The sequence below is a fragment of the Ursus americanus genome, chromosome 17 (assembly GCF_024610735.1).
Source record: "Ursus americanus isolate L20-20 chromosome 17, mUrsAme1.1.p, whole genome shotgun sequence".
In the NCBI taxonomy this organism is placed as follows: domain Eukaryota; kingdom Metazoa; phylum Chordata; class Mammalia; order Carnivora; family Ursidae; genus Ursus; species Ursus americanus.
In genome coordinates, this window is record NC_142143.1 from 26,455,561 (window position 1) to 26,472,032 (window position 16,472).

At 42.4% G+C, this 16,472-nt stretch overlaps 1 protein-coding gene across 4 annotated transcripts in view; it reads left to right on the forward strand.

Annotated features, from left to right (window-relative positions):
• LOC148108652 (uncharacterized) overlaps positions 1–16,472 on the forward strand; it is a 125,390-nt gene that overhangs the window by 77,337 nt on the left and 31,581 nt on the right. For 3 of the 4 annotated variants that reach the window (XR_015727139.1, XR_015727140.1, XM_087868863.1), the window contains exon 2: positions 13,225–13,282. Coding sequence is in view for 1 of the 4 variants with exons in the window: in XM_087868863.1 (XP_087724989.1) it covers positions 13,225–13,282 (58 nt within the window). In the remaining 3 variants the exon portion in view is untranslated. Of the gene's footprint in view, positions 1–13,222; positions 13,283–13,909; positions 14,115–15,637; positions 16,123–16,472 lie in introns of those variants that run through there. The other variant, XR_015727138.1, reaches the window with a different exon arrangement.

Genomic DNA, 16,472 nt, shown 5'->3' on the forward strand with positions numbered 1-16,472 from the left:
TTGGGAACATCAGGTAACCTTTCCCAGTCTCCATTTCTGAGCTTGATGAGATGTTCTTCCATATCCTTTTTCACCGATTCTATGGTGTCACTATTATGTAGTTTGGTCTTGACTTACATAATAAGCATAGATTCATTTCAGGAAAGGCACAGACATTGAGCAAAACTGACATACATGGAATGTGAGCTAAGATGTCAGTTTATTTCCTTTCTTCTCTGCATCTTTTCTATATTAAGAGGGGAAGAAATGTTCCCTGTTGGGCTTGCAGGATAAGCCCTTAATCAAATGTTACATACCATCTGTTTGAGACAGTATTTGGTAAGTCAAACTTAAGTAGCTATAATCACTGTGGAATCTGAAACTGTTTCCTGTTAGCCTGTCTATTTTCTGAAGCAGACGGGAGGTAGTCAGGCCTCTTAAGCTGGCACAAAACAGTAATATTCCAAGGAAGAAAGGCTCTTGTTTTGAGGCTCGTACTTTGAAAGTGCTTATTGAATTTGCCTTTCTGTTTCTCCCTAGATTTCCTCCCATCTATTTGCACTGCTTCTCCCCCTCTCCCTCCCTCTATGTATCAGATTTATCTACACCCTCAGCATGGCTCACTGTCTTCCTGTCTATTCCATTTCTTGGCATAAGCCTTGGGGATTTTGGCATACATGTTGATAATTCTTACCCTGGCATTAGAAGAGGACCAGGCCCAGAGATGTCAATGTTGGCTCAAGGTCGTATTGCTGGTTCATGCCAGAGGATGATATATTGTCATGAGGATTAGTTCAGACAATGTATATTAAGTGCCTCCTGGAGTATGAGCCCATGAGGTACTCCCCAACAGGTGTCAGAATCACAGAAATATAGAGCTTAGCCTGGTTGCCTGTCCTGATATCTATAACTATTAGCTCTGGTAATTTATTTCTCTAGTTTAAAGACTATGAAAATAATTTCAAAAGCTTGCCCTACTTTTCCTTCGAACATTAGACACATTTTCTTAAAGGTCCCCTTTCTCTTCTACTGGCTGGGTAACATGTAACACACTATGGTTTTTTTCTACTTGAAAGGTTGGGGCCATTCTCTGGAGCCATTAGCCATTTCCCACAGGTTGGGGAGGTGATGACAGCCAAGCAAATGGTAGAGATCATCTTGAATTCACCACTGGTCCAAGGCCAGGGGGTTGGGTTACTGGGATATGGGCACCCCCATATACCCAATGCCTTTCAGGATATTAAGTGTCATGTAAACACAGTTCCTTCCCTGGTGCCCCATGTGTGTCATCACCTGTCAGAAAGCAATGCCACAGGCTGTTTACTTGATGTGGAGACAAGACACCGCGTCTTCCTGGAGCCTTTCAACTTCTTAAGTTCTGATCCTGGACAGCAGTGGGGCTATAATATCTATAACTACCAAAGAGCACTGTTGGGAGAATGTGGAATTGTTGGTAAAGGTTTGGGGTCTGGATGTACAGATTGCCCAAAGGTCTTCCCCAAAGGATAGAGCCTGACGGTCTGGTCTTTGGTACAAGGTCTGCTGTGTGTATGGGGAGAGCTACCCTCTATGCTAGCGTCTGCTCCAAGGCTGTGTCAGTTGTACTTTAAAAACCAACTTAGAAGGTGGATGCTAGGCAGACATCGCCATGTCTCACTCCAAAGATGAGAACACTGAAGTCAAGGGTCAGGCCCAAAGTCACCCTGCAAAGTCTTACTGGAGGCAGAAATGGAATCTGAGCCCCAACTCGGGAGCTAGTTCTCACTGCTGTTGCAGCGTGCCATGGCCGAAGTTACGTGGTGAGGCATTTAAACCTGAGAGCCAAGTTCTGGGTTTAGGTTACGCCTTTCTATTCTTTAACTTGGCCTTCCACTGCTGGGTTAGAGCAGCTCCCTGTTCTGACCTGTTAGTTTTTTCTTAGGCTGCAGAGAGTTACTCTACTTCCCGGTCCTGCCTCCAGTAAGAAAGGGTGGGACCTAAGACCAACATGTGGATCATTCTCCGCTGAAGTGATTGCTCCAAACTGTGAGAGCAGGGAATTGGAGTCTTTGTCTTTTAACCTTATCAAACAGAACTGGTCTTTAATGCATGATTCGTAATAACGGAGGTGATTCAGACAACCATTCCCTGTCATGGGTCCCTGCTGGGGAGGCAGCAAGAGTCTAGGACCTACACTTTAAGGGCAGAGTGTACTGATTCAAATCCAGACTCTGTTGTTTTCTGGCTATGTGACCCCAGGCAAGCACCTTAACCTCTCTGTAGCTCAACTTCCTGGTCTGTAAAATGGGTAAAAAGAACTCTTTAGGATGACACCATCTTTGCAAAGTCCCTATTACACGAAGAATATTCAGGAAATATTGGCTTCTTCATTCCTCCTCACCCCACACACATGTTGAATACCATAGTCATATTTTGAAGATCACATTAAAAGAATAAATGCTATGCTTAGGAACCTAAGTGACTCAAGAGCTAGCAAAAATTAGGTCTTTGAGGTTAGTAGCTATGCCACAAACCAAGTATAGATTTCCTGTAAATGGGCTTTAAATATATTAATGAGAGAATGTTTGTGCTCCTTGGATGGAAGCACAGTACAATATTTTGTGCCACTAGTGTCCAGGAGGAAGTGTTGAGACAAATATATCCCCTAAATTGTGCATTGCAAATGGATGGAACTGTCATTCTTCTTATACTACTGGGGTATTTGATCCAAAGGGGGAAAAAACCTCTTTATGTGAAAACATGCGATGTATTCCACATCCTGCTATTTTAATTAGTGATAACTTAGAGTGAAGTGCAGCTTTTTACTTAGGAGTTGTGCGATAAATTATTTAAAAATAATTAACCATGGGATGGATTTTTACTTGTAAATGTAATCAGTTTGAAATGAAGACTGCCAATACTTTTTAAAAAATTGAGATCATTGCAGTTTACTGTATTTCTCTTTGTTTTCCTCCCCAAATCAAAAAGCAGATCTATCCTCCCCACTTTATGGACCACTACATAAATTTAATTAAAATCCCTCTATTTGTAGTACACTTGGATTGGCAGTGGGCAAGAGGAGCAGATACAAAGCTATGTGGCGTAGTCTTGCCCTCAAAGAATTTACACCCTGGTCAATCTTCCGATGGGTAATAGCCCAAATAAACCCAGCCAGAGTAACCAAAGGAAAGTAGGCTGTTCTCTCTCTGTCTCTATCTGTCTGAATGAGAAGCCAGCTAATGTTCAACCTGTAATTAAATTCCAGATTATTGAAAATAGTTTTTTTGCCCAGAAGTCAGAAAAGAAATAAGAGTGTCAATGTTATTTTTAAAGTTGTATGTTAAGAAAAAGTAGCTTAAATTCTAAACCATTATATATATATACATATATTTCAAGTAGAAAACCTAGTATCTTTATCTTTATCTTTATCTTCATATCTTTATCTACTGGAAAAGTAGGGCTACCATTGTGGGCTATGACATTCCAGGTTCTCATTGGTATACTGGTAGGCACAATGCCCTTCTAGTTCTGGATGTGGAAGGTGATAGTGTGCCCATCAACTATGTTAGTGGGTATATTAAACAGCATCTGTACAAGTAACAGGTATTCCTTCCAGCCATGCTTCCCAGCTATGTTAATAAAATATTTCATAAGATAAGAAAAGGATGTTCCCAGTGTACTAGCAACAGGACATGAACTCCAAACTGTACTTCTTTTATTTACTTATTGACTCAATCATTCATTTATTCATTCAACCAAGTTGTGTGTTTTACTCACTATATTCCAAGCCCTATACTACATGCTGAACTTCAGAGATCACATGGTAGATGAACAGTTTAAGCAAGAGTCTTTGCCCTGTGGTCCATAGGTTTTCAGTGGGTCTGAGGTTAGACTTTAGGTGATCAAGAACCCCCCTGAAATTAGATGCAATCATTGGTCTAAATTTTTGTAGATAAATTTTTCTGAGACAAGGACCCATATCTTTCATCAGATTATCAAAAGGATCAAGATCCCAAAAGGTTAAGGAGCTACTGGCCTGGACGGGAAGAAAACCCAACACTGGCTTCAAAAGATTGGCTCTACCTGGCCAAAGCCCGAGTAGGAGGTCTCCCATATTCCCTACTCTGGTGCTCCACCATCAATGTGTCTCCACCTCTGAGTCTCTCTCTTCTTGCTCCTAAGTTACTCTTTCCTTGTATCTTCACTTTGAATTCCTGATAAGGGCTATTTGATCAGCACTGTAAATCCCCATCATTTCTGATGGGGCAGAGTCTTCTTGCCAGAACACCTCAAAGGTTTTTGGCTGCCCATTGACTGCTTTTGGGTCAAGCACCAAGCCCGCTCCAATCAGTTATGCCGGGTTGAGGGGAGGTGTTACTGGGAACAGATCATGGCCACTGGTCTATAAGGCCTTGTCTGGGAATCCTTCTGGGGGAGACTGTTGGTGAGGATGTTTCCTGAGAAGTTAGACGTAGGTGTGACAGTCTCCAATCTCAAGTATGGATGGATGGATTTACGGAAATAAGTTGGACCAAGCTATCCACTAACTTGCCAGATTCCTCTTGGAATAGGTTAGTCAGATGACTGGTTGTGTTTAGGAACCATTGTTTGGCCATGGGATACAAGAAAGCTAATTGTCCCATGGGTATTTAAAACCTAAAACTCTGGCCTTATTAGTCTTAGCTCAACCCAACTAACTGGTAATAGTGATTGTGAAAAGCACAGACATGAGCACACAGTGTCTTTATTTCTGGTCCACCATAAACTCTCACTTGTCCCAAGTCAGGTGCCAGGGATCCAAAGACAGATAAGACTTGCAACCTGTCCTTGCAGAGATCACATAGGAATAGAAGTTAAATTGTTTGATATAAATACCTGAATTGAAATAGCAATCGTCTGGGAACCAAGAGGCCGGAATTCTGGTGGCGACTCTGCCATGCATTGGTTGTGTAAGCTTGGCTCCATTATCTGAAGGCTGTGAACTATATTTATTTTAAAATGGAGATAATAAAACTCACTCCGCTTGGCTCTATGGTTGTCATAGGGACTAAATAAGATAATATATGGGAACATACTTTATTTTAAATTGCTAAAGCAAAACAAGGCTTTAAAAAATTATTGCTTTAGTTTTGGGTATTATTGGCAGAACCGAACCATTCATTACTGGCGCCGTGCTAGTTCCTATCATTAAATACATTCTTTGTCCTCGCAAGGTCTTTGTGAATAAGTTTAAAAGAAATCTGATCACGTTGGAAACATGTGTATTTTAGTGGTATGCATTTGGTTTCAAAGAACATCTGATAAAGGCTTTAAAAGTTTAAAAGTACAAACTGAATATTAAAAGCACCAGTTAAAAGTTAATGAAGCAGGGCCCATCAGGTAAGAGAACCTATTGACTGAGAATGAGACAGTGCCTCTGTCTTTTGTAAGAATTTTCTGATTCTCAGAATTATGCTAGAAATTTCCGAAGGTATTGATTGGTTCAGTGCTTAAAGCCTTATTAAAGATATGCAAGACTTTCAATCATTGGCATGCAAAATTTCAGACTGATTATGATTTCAAATGATTTATTCATGCCAAGTAAAGTATATGAACGAGAGTTCCTTTTCTGATTTTAGTCTGGTAGGATGAGTCTCTGCGTTGGTCATTCACATAGCAAAGTAACAAGGGCTTTCTTTTGAGGTCTTTTGATTCTCTGCTTGTGTTTAGTACTGTCTGGGCCATTGAGGGCTTAAGTTGTTTATGTTCTTGAGTATTACTGAACTGTCTTCAGGCGCCCCAGTAGGAGTATAAGATCCTTGGGGACTGGAACTATGTTATCATCCTTAAAGTACTTACACTATTATAATGAATATCACATGGAGAAAGTACAAGCCACATCGAGGCAGAACTCTAAACAGGTGATAGTTAGCTATTTTTGCCCTTTCTGAGTTCCAGAATCTTGTTGATAGTAGTTGAGTATGGTTTGCTGGATCAGGTGTCTGTATGTAGCACTTAAAATGGTTCCTTAACTTTGGGTTTTATGAAGCCAACAAAAGGATACGTTGAAAATGACTAAGTCTGCCCATTGAAGTGAGGATCATACATAGTTTACTAATCATATTTAGAAACAAGGTACTAAAAAATACCCATAGTGGTGTTCACCCCTAGTTACCCTTAACTAAGAAACTGGCAGGGGTGCCTGGGTGGCTTAGTTGGTTAAGCGTCTGCCTTTGGCTCAGGTCATGATCCCAGGGTCCTGGGACTGAGTCCCGCATCAGACTCCTTGCTTTGCCGGGAGCCTGCTTCTCCCTCTGCCTGACGTTCTCCCTGCTTGTGTTTTCTCTCTCTGATAAATTAATAAATAAAATCTTAAAAAAAAAAAAAAAAGAGGGGCGCCTGGGTGGCACAGCGGTTGGGCGTCTGCCTTCGGCTCAGGGCGTGATCCCGGTGATCTGGGATGGAGCCCCACATCAGGCTCTTCTGCTATGAGCCTGCTTCTTCCTCTCCCACTCCCCCTGCTTGTGTTCCCTCTCTTGCTGGCTGTCTCTATCCCTGTCAAATAAATAAAATCTTTAAAAAAAAAAAAAAAGAAAGAAAGAAAGAAAGAAAGAAAGAAAGAAAGAAACTGGCAGAAATGTTCAACCACCGTTGTGGTTAAAAAAGTTGGGCTCTGGAGTTGAGCAGGCTTGAGTTTGAAGTTTAGCTCTACCACTAATTAGCTGTGACCTTAGTCAACTTACTTAACTCTTCTAAGGCAGTTTTGCCATTGGTAAAATGGGGACGATAATAGTACGTCCTTGATAGGGGCTGTTGGGAAGATTATGAGGCGATATATGCTAAAGTACTTAGCAGAGAAGTGATCAAGTGCTGGTGGCCATTCCCATTAGCCAAGGGATTAGCCTTCGCACTGCTCTAGGCTGCAGACCATTTAATGTGCCCTTAATTGTCCTTATCTCAAGGGCTTTGTGCTGGGTCTTCTGCTCTTGCTTCTTGCTTTATTAGTCCCTACAGATTGTTCTTCTCTCTCTGTTTTTGAAAACTCTGGGAACAGCTGCATAATGAAGGCTCCTCTCTGTTCTGAGAGCCAGGCCTGTTTCAGCTATTGGCTATATGCAGCGTCAGAGTGAGTGTGCAAGTCATAGCAATTGGAGGAGGGTTTTAGTCCCTGTAGGCCAAAAGGACTTACTTTCCACTGGGAATGTAAACTGAAAACAGATTTCTTGTCATCTCAGGGCTCATGATGTGTAGCACCATTAAACAACCCAGCAGCAGAGCCTCTGGACATTGTAGTTTAATCACCTCATGCCCAAAGCCATATGGCAGAAGGCAACTTAACTCTGGATACTCAAAGTGCTCCCTTAAATGACTGCCTTTTAATTTAACAATCATTAGCAGTACATAGATGCTGACTTCAAGTATGGGCTTAAGGGCGAGGTGAAATCTGGAATGCTCTTTGAAGCTCTTTACTTTGGAGGTAGGCCTCTGCTTCAACTGACATCTTCGTGCTCTTTTCGTCATTAAGGATCATTTACTTCATTAAAACAGTGGTTTCTTATTGGGCAGGTGTACCAATGCTGCAGCTAGATGTCAGAATCCCACTGTGAGGGCGCCTGGGTGGCTCAGTCGTTAAGCGTCTGCCTTCCGCTCAGGGCGTGATCCCAGCATTCCGGGATCGAGCCCCACATCGAGCTCCTCCGCTGGGAGCCTGCTTCTTCCTCTCCCACTCCCCCTGCTTGTGTTCCCTCTCTCGCTGGCTGTCTCTCTCTCTCTGTCAAATAAATAAATAAAATCTTAAAAAAAAAAAGAATCCCACTGTGGGCCCTGAGGTTTATCCTGGACCTGGCTAGTTTGGCTGGGGAGAACGTTAAGAGAGGGAATGTGAATCATTCCACGTAAGCTTATAATAGGTTGCTACAGCTCTGCTGTGGGAAAAGCCTGATCCCTGGGAACATGGTATCTTACCTACAGCTGCTGAATGAGAGGAAAATGGAACTCTCTATGAATTGATTGCCTGTTCTTTGCCGAAGTTCCAGACTTCTACCAGCCTTCCCTCACCTCTCTGTCCCAGCACTTGGCACACTGAGGGCTTGTAGATTCAGGTCAAGGAATCATAGTTACATCTTGTCCACTAGGTTAGTGTTACATATGTGTCAGTTAATAAGAACCCTCAAGCATGGAGGAATGATGAGAATCTCTGAGAATCTTAACATAGCTTCAATATTTCATATAGTTCGTTATGTTGCCAGATGGTTCCAAACAATCTCACTAAACTGAGAGTCCCTTGAGAGTGGGGACTGCTCCGTGTTTGTACCTGCCCCATCTAGCCAACGGCTGACCCATAATACATGTTTTATGAACGAGTGGATGGATGGATGAAGCATCTGGAATGGGCTAAGGAACGTATCTTAGTTTACCTTTGATGGAAGAGGCAGCATGGAAAGGAATGAGATGTCTTGCCAGAAGGACAGTAAATACCAATAAAGCAACATGGAAGGGGTAAGGGAAGGTGAGGAGAAGACAGTGAAGCCCGCAATAAGAACAAGAGTTTGGTAAAACAGAAACTCACAACAAAAGATTGAGACACAAAGTTCCCTTCTAAACAAAAAGTTAAGCCTATTCTTTGTATTAAAGAAATCCTTTAACTTCACCAATCATCATTTCTCCAGTCAAAATGCTTTTGTCTCTGTTTCAAAATAGTCCCTTTATTTCTATTCTCTGTGTTAGCACATTTTTATCTTTTTGTGAAGGCAGTGGGAAAGAGAAATGTTCTTTCCAAAGAAAACCACACACCTTTCCTCATTTGTTCATTAAAAGCAGTGTTTCCAAAGTCATGTATCCAGACCACGCTGTGATAGATTTCCCTGGAAACAAGTGTGCCAATGAAGGAGTAAGGTGAATTCAGTCCTTGAGCCCCACAAGCTCTGAAGTTCCTATAAATATTTCACTACACTCTAATAAAGTCCCTGTGTTTTCCTAGGATGGAGGATAGCATAAATTTCCTCTTCGTTTTCAGCAGCTTCTCTAAGAACATGAGAGGAATTAAGCCTCAATACCTTGGTGGTGGCTACTGAAGATTTAGTTTCAAACCATCAATTACTCCTAGCCCCACCTGACAAGTATTAAGTGAAGCCATCATGCAAAGTTATAATTAGAGATTGAAAATGCTGACCAGGAAGCTCACAGGGCCTTTCAAAATGCTCCCAGAAGCTTGCCTAATTTCAAAAGGCTATTGGGAGAACATAATTAAAGTCAACAGGGGGAAAAAAAAACCCTCTAAGAATTTCAGAGGGGGAGAAGGGAGGCAGCCAGAAGTAATTTGGGTTAGAAGCTTGTCCCCCCAGCTTTTCTGTGAGACCGTCAATGAAAACTACTACAGTATCGGGGTGAATGACATCCAGATTCTTTCTGTATCAGACCTTTAGGATGCAGCGTTAAGAAGCTGAATTTTACCCAGTGGAAGAGCCGAAGATTAGTGTCCATATTGTTTCATGGTAAGAAGAATTAGAGAGCAGGGCCCAAGCACATGCCTAAGTACTTGTGGAAAATGTGCTACAACTTAATGAGATGGTACGGTTTTCATTTCTCTCACCCTGAATGAGAGGTCTGTGACTTTCTGCAAATTAGGTCTCTAATGTGACACAAAAAAGCTTATAGAGGACCGACTGTGTGCTAGGCACCACAACGGCATGGGACACAAAGACTGGCCTTGCCCTCAAGGATTCACAGTCTAATGGGAGGAGAAAGACACGCAAACAGGAAAGTGACTGAGATAAATGTAAGGCGATTGGGATCGGAGGAGAGGGGCAGGTGCAGAGAGGTAAAAAGAGATGTTTCTGTTTGTGTGGAAAGCGGCTGGCTGTTTGGGGCATCCAAGGCGGCGGTGCAGGTTAGGTCAGGAGTTCCTGATCCGGACGGTAAGGTTAAGCAGAGAGTCAGTATGTGAAGACACTGAAGAGGAAAATGGCTTCCCTTTAGTTTCACCCCCTTTCCCTTTCCATGGCGCCCTCTAGTGGTAGTGGTAAAAAGCCAGGGAAACTTAAATAATGGACTTCCACAATGTACGTTTACTGACCAAAGTGACGGTGAACAATTTGGTCTGTTTAAAGTAAGACATATGACACCTCTCCATGGCAATGCTGGAGGGGAGAAAAGCCAAAGCTAATGTAAATCTCTTGACTTTACACCTTAGGGATTTTCAGTGGGGAACAATGGGCAACACGATTTTCCGAAGGCTAACTCTGTGGTAGCAACACCATCAAAATGAACCTGAAAGAATGCACTAGCCACATGTAGCCCTTACCCTCCCTGTAGGAGGCCTCATTCTTCATTTAGAGCACAGGGCCAGGATTAAGAGGGCTTCCTATAGAGCCACGGGAGGACTAGTAGCATTCAGTGGAGGAATAGTGTAGTGATCCATTAATGATGTCTGCCAGTGGTATGGGCAGGGGTGGGTGGCAGCATATGTGCCTATGTATTTGCCAGCCCCGGACGAGGGCATATTCTTAGGCAACTATGTCTGCGATGTAACTGCAGCATATAAAGCTAAAATTCATTCAATTGTAACTCCTCTGGCATGAGATAATTGTGCTTTTGGTGACATAGAGAATTTTCATAGACTTTACCAGCACTCTCTAACTATGACAGACACACTTTGGTAGATTAAGATAAATAACCTCATACTGCACAGTACTTAGTCTAGTTGGGTACATAAAAGATGAAAATAATAATAATAATACAAGGTAGCATATACTTTATTATGTATATAATTAAACATGTTTGTTGGAGCTGCTCCTTCTGGCTTGCAAGAGCCAGTTGCTAAATTTTCCAGAGTTTCATAAGCTGTTACTAAACGCAGGCATTATTAAAAATTAAGGTATATAATTTTAACAAAATTTATATAATGTATAACAAAAGAAACTATATTAAAAACAAAGATAGTTAATAGTCAAAACTCATCACCTCCTAATCATTTTACTACATTTTAATATTACATTAACTCTACTGGTGACGTTATGTCTATTTACTGTGTTTAGTGACATCACACTGGTAGCTTGAAATCAGCCATGGCGGCTGTATTTACATCAGCAAAACTGGCAAAGTCCAAATTTCCTCCCTCCACCCCCAGCCAATTGTGAAACATTTTCCTGCACACGGCTGTATATAAACATTGAATAGGAGGAGTAGCACTGTCACTAGTCATTGAAGGGTAAGATCACCTCTGCTTAGGGACCCAGGGAAGTAAATATTTTAAGTTGGCTCTGAAGCAAACTTGCTTTTAGTGGGTCAGGACCACCCTTGGGGACATTTAGAACCAGGACACATCACAGAATGCCCACATGTCCCCTAACGTTTTTATACAGGTGAAATCAGGTTAACATGAATATTAAAAGCCTCTTTGAAGGTGGAACGAAGTAAATTTAAAAAATAACAGCAAGCCTAGGGGGATGGGTATGTGTGTGGGAGGGTGTCAGGTGCCTTGAGCAATCTTGCTCACTATGGCCGAGGGGTCATGAGAGGACTGAGTAACTGGGGTGATGACCAGTAAGGAGTTAAAGGCTTTTCTGCACTGAAGGCCCAGGGACAAGGTGTTCCTTTGATCTTGCTGTGTAACTGTAAGAGAAAAAAAGAAATTGAAATTAAAAAAAAAAAAAGGTAGGCTAATAGAGAGAGTGCATTTAGGTGGTTCCTGGAAGTGGGGGAGGGACAGTCTTTGAACTAGCACCTGGATCATTGTTCTTTTCTGCCCCAAATCTTTGCAGACCTCTTAAAAGCCTCTTGGGAGAGAACAGGGACAGTTACAGGTTTTTAATCAAAGGAACTTTTTCTCGATGTTAAAAAAAAAAGCTTAAGAAAAATGAAGAGCAATAATAGCAGAAATAAGGTGACAATGGCAAGCTTTAAAGAGTTTTGGAATACTGGGGGAAAAAAAGGTTAAACTTTAATAACCAGCCAAGGACTAGGCCTGTGTGAGGCGTAGCCCTGGGAGGACCGCCATGGAGGACAGGAAGGGGGAGACAGAGGGAGAGGAAGACTGCAAGGACACAGACAAGATCCATATGTCACTTGGGGCTAGAGCTGATGTTAAGTGAGGAGAGGCTATTGATCGCATGAGATCCTCATCTGAAGAATACAGGTACCCTATTTCATCAATGCTGAAGTGCCCATTTTCTTACAATTCAACAACTTTTTAATCAAGATGCATCAGACAATTGATAGTATCAAAATCACTGTTGGTCAATGACAGACATGATGATGGTTGTGGTACATTTGGAAACTTGGCAAAGATGTACATATCGTGATCTTGTGTCGTTTAATAAATACCTATTTGTATCAAATAAATTTAACATAAGAAAACGTGCTGGCATGCATCTTCTTTCTAATAAGAAAACATGGTGGCATACTTTAATTGGCATTCTTTTTCTCCAGGACACATTAAATAATGGTGTGTCTTATGATCAGAGGTACCCTACGTTCAGTAAAATACAGGCTAATTTATCTAAATTAACTATTTGTAAATCTGGGTCCCTTTTACACACAGTTTTCAGGCTTCTCATTGAACACCTCGTTGAATCAGAAATGTGTGAGTTAGATTGATCGAAACTATCACCCAGAAGTCACTATTCTGCGTTCAGAATTGGCCAACCATTTACTAAATTTGGCTGTTCATTTACAATGATGCATGTCCAAACAGGGACTGTTTTGGCTTGGTACTACTGGATACTGAAGGTTATAATTACATGTTGATAGGTGAGTTTCTGGGCTTTTTTCTTAGCATCGAAGAATTGAGCCACCATCTCATCTGTCCTCTTTGTGGCAGTGAGCTGCCAGTCACTGTATCAGACAGTGTCCTCCCCCAGTGTAGGCAATCAGGAGAAATCACCTTCAGTTGATACCTTCTCTGAAATGGCTCTGCAAGCAGAAAGAATGGCATGCATAAAGGTAGTCAGAAAGTGACAACTGTGTTTGGGAGATTGTGGTCCGTTGTTTGTCTGGAGTGAATCGGTTGTGTGGAAGACGCCTGACAGGTAAAGATGGCAAATTAGATTACTACTTTGTATGGTGACAGGACAAAATCAAAGCACACAGGGTGTGTGGACAGTCACATACAAATCAGCACCCAGAGAATCTTTTGTTAAATAGAATAAGCAGGCTAATGAGGGAATAGGAAGCTGCCAGTGATACAAAATTCTTGGCAATCTTTGTCAAAAATGAGGGCTTCTATTCCAGGTACAAAGTTGTGGGGCTTAATCCATTTCACAGCTGGGGTCCTGTTTTATTTTTCAGGCAGGATTGGAGAGAGGAGGTGGAAAACCTATCCCCTGATGGCACAGCAGAGACAGAGGTAAGAAGAAGGGGATCCAGCTCATTTATTTCCCTTTCATTAAGCCCCTGCAAAAATAAAGACTAAGGATTTAATTGCCCTGTTTGCTTCTATCTCTAGAAAAGCTGAATTAGTAATTGCATTAACTTGTTTCTAAGCTTTGCTCTTACGGGGTAATATAATTTTAACTACTGCTTCCTAATTATAGGGTTTTCATTATTCTGAAAATCCCATTCAGCATGTGTTCCATTTTCACTTTTATGAAGTGCTTTGTGGGAAAATGGGGGCCGTGTCTTTGAAAACCCAAGCTGAGTTGAAGCTATGTCTTGCCCTAAGTCATTACCTCCTGTGAAAAGCAGGGCGCCACTGTGATTTTTATCCTCCTTTGATAAATAATGCTGTTGGCAAAGACCATATGCTCTGTCACACGCTGGAGTTCGGTGGCACTGCTTAACAGAGGATAATGCCATCAAGTCAGTGATGGTTTTTATTGGGTGGTGGTAACGGCAGAGGTAATGATAGTCATTAAAATCCTGCTGCAAATGGCCTTGGGCCTTCAGACCACAGTTAACTCAGGATATATCAAAGACAGTTCACTTCCAAAAGCTGTCTGGAAGGGATTGCCCATTATTGCTTGTTCTTTCCAAGGAGAACTTTGCATTTGAGGATCCCAGAGCCAGCAGAAGGCAGGGGGAGGCCTTGGATCTTCACCGTCTCTTGCATCTACACTATGGTGGTTTTGGTACTTCCAGAAGATCTCCCTTAGGGGAGAATCAAAGTGGAATCATGCAAAACCGAATTCATTCATGGAAAAGTAGTAGGAAATATCCTTGGGATATTCCACTCTGATTCAGTAAGTGCGAATTTTACTATAGCCGGATGCTTACACGACCCTAAAAGCTATGAGGGATTTGGAGAATAGAATGGTTACGGTTCTCTGGGAACTACTCTCTGGGGAAGGAGATCTCTATTCACAAGGAACTCTGTAATGCAAGGCAACATATGATATTAGGTATGAGTTCAAAGAGAACTGGACTGGTGACGGGGATGTAAATTGGTTCAGACTACAGTGATTTGAGAAGATACATCTGGGGTGTAGGAGGAAAAGGATGTGAGTTAAACTTCTGCAGATTCCACAAAGGTGACCTGAACAAATAATCTGTCAGTTTTATCATCTTTGAAAGGGGAGGAGCTACCTGAAAGATTATTGATAGGGCAAAAAATACTCAATAGAGCTCATTGAAAATCTGAGATTGTAACAAAGCCCTGAATTCTAGGTATGACTGGACAGGCAGAAGTGGGAGGAAAAGGAATTGCAGGTGGAGGGGGCTGCGTGAATAAGGACCTGGTAGCAGGAAGGTGCTTTTCTGGTTGGAGTATAGAGTTCGTGTTGGGGTGTGTGTTGGGGGCGGGAGCTAAATGCACACGCTCTTTCTTTATGAAGATAATCTCCCTTCATCCTCTTCACTTAAAACAGCCCTCAAAATATCAAGAAAGCCCCAGACAGAGGCAAGTTTTTTCTTAGGTTACATCACACAGATATTTGCACAAAGAAGGGGAAATAGATAATTTTTAATTGCTTGACTCAGAGTCATGCTTGATTCAGTGGCAAATTGAAAATTTATAGCTGTTACCTTAACTAAGGGAAGATATTGTCTATAGTAGATGGTCTGAATGCCAACAAATACATCTTTATAGTCTGGTTCTAACTCACAGAATTCTTTTTTTTTTTTTTTGTAAGATATTATTTATTTATTTGACAGAGAGAGAGACAGCCAGTGAGAGAGGGAACACAAGCAGGGGGAGTGGGAGAGGAAGAAGCAGGCTCATAGCGGAAGAGCCTGATGTGGGGCTCGATCCCAGGACCCTGGGATCAGGCCCTGAGCCAAAGGCAGAGGCTTAACAACGGAGCCACCCAGCGTCCCCCTAACTCACAGAATTCTATCTGCAGGAACACAAACACTTGTAAAAGACTGTAGGAAACCAATAAGATTTATTTATTTACTTATTTATTTGAGAGAGAGGGGAGGGGGAGCAGAGGGAGAGGGGCAAGCCGACTCCGAGCTGAGCCCAGAGCCCAGTGCAGGGCTGGATTCACAACCCTGAGATCATGATCCTGAGATCAGTCATGACCTGAGCTGAAATCAAGAGTCGATCGCTTAAGAGCAGATCGCTTAACCAACTGAGCCACCGAGGGGCCCAGAAAACAATACGATTTAGCATGAAAATTAGACTAACCAGAATTTAGTTAATGATATTACCTTATACTTATTTAGTGCTTTATACTTTACAAAGTACTTTCTTCATTACCTAACTTTATGCTCACCACTAACTGGGGTGGGGAGCATTTCTGATATTGTTCTGTTCTTTTTCCAGATGTGGAAACTGAGGTTCCAGGAGGTCACGTGACTTGCTGTAAATACCTACACCCAACAGATGCTAGAATTAGAGCTTGAGGAGTCCGAAGACTCTTGCTCCAGGGTTCTTTCTAGCACATTGTCTAGTCTTAAGAGGGTGCAGTCAGGGGCACCTTGGGTGGCTCAGTGGGTTAAGTGTCTGACTCTTGATTTTGGCTCAGGTCATGATCTCAGGGTTGTGATATCGAGCCCCCCTCCCCATTCTGTTCTGGGTGTGGAGCCTGCTTAAGATTCTCTCTCTCTGGGGCGCCTGGGTAGCGCAGTCGTTAAAGCGTCTGCCTTCGGCTCAGGGCCTGATCCCAGGGTCCTGGGATCGAGCCCCACATCAGGCTCTTCCGCTATGAGCCTGCTTCTTCCTCTCCCACTCCCCCTGCTTGTGTTCCCTCTCTTGCTGGCTGTCTCTATCCCTGTCAAATAAATAAAATCTTTAAAAAAAAAAAAAAAGATTCTCTCTCTCTCCCTCTGCCCCTCCCCCTCTGCTCCCTCTACTGCATTCACGCCCTCCCTCTCTTTAAAAAAAAAAAAAAAGAGGGGGCGCCTGGGTGGCACAGCGGTTAAGCATCTGCCTTCGGCTCAGGGCGTGATCCCAGGGTTATGGGATCGAGCCCCATGTCAGGCTCCTCCGCTGTGAGCCTGCTTCTTCCTCTCCCACTCCCCCTGCTTGTGTTCCCTCTCTCACTGGCTGTCTCTATCTCTGTCGAATAAATAAATAAAATCTTTAAAAAAAAAAAAAAGAGGGTATGGTCAGTCCACTCCTCTTATTTATTTATTTTGTTTTGACGAAACAGGCCTGC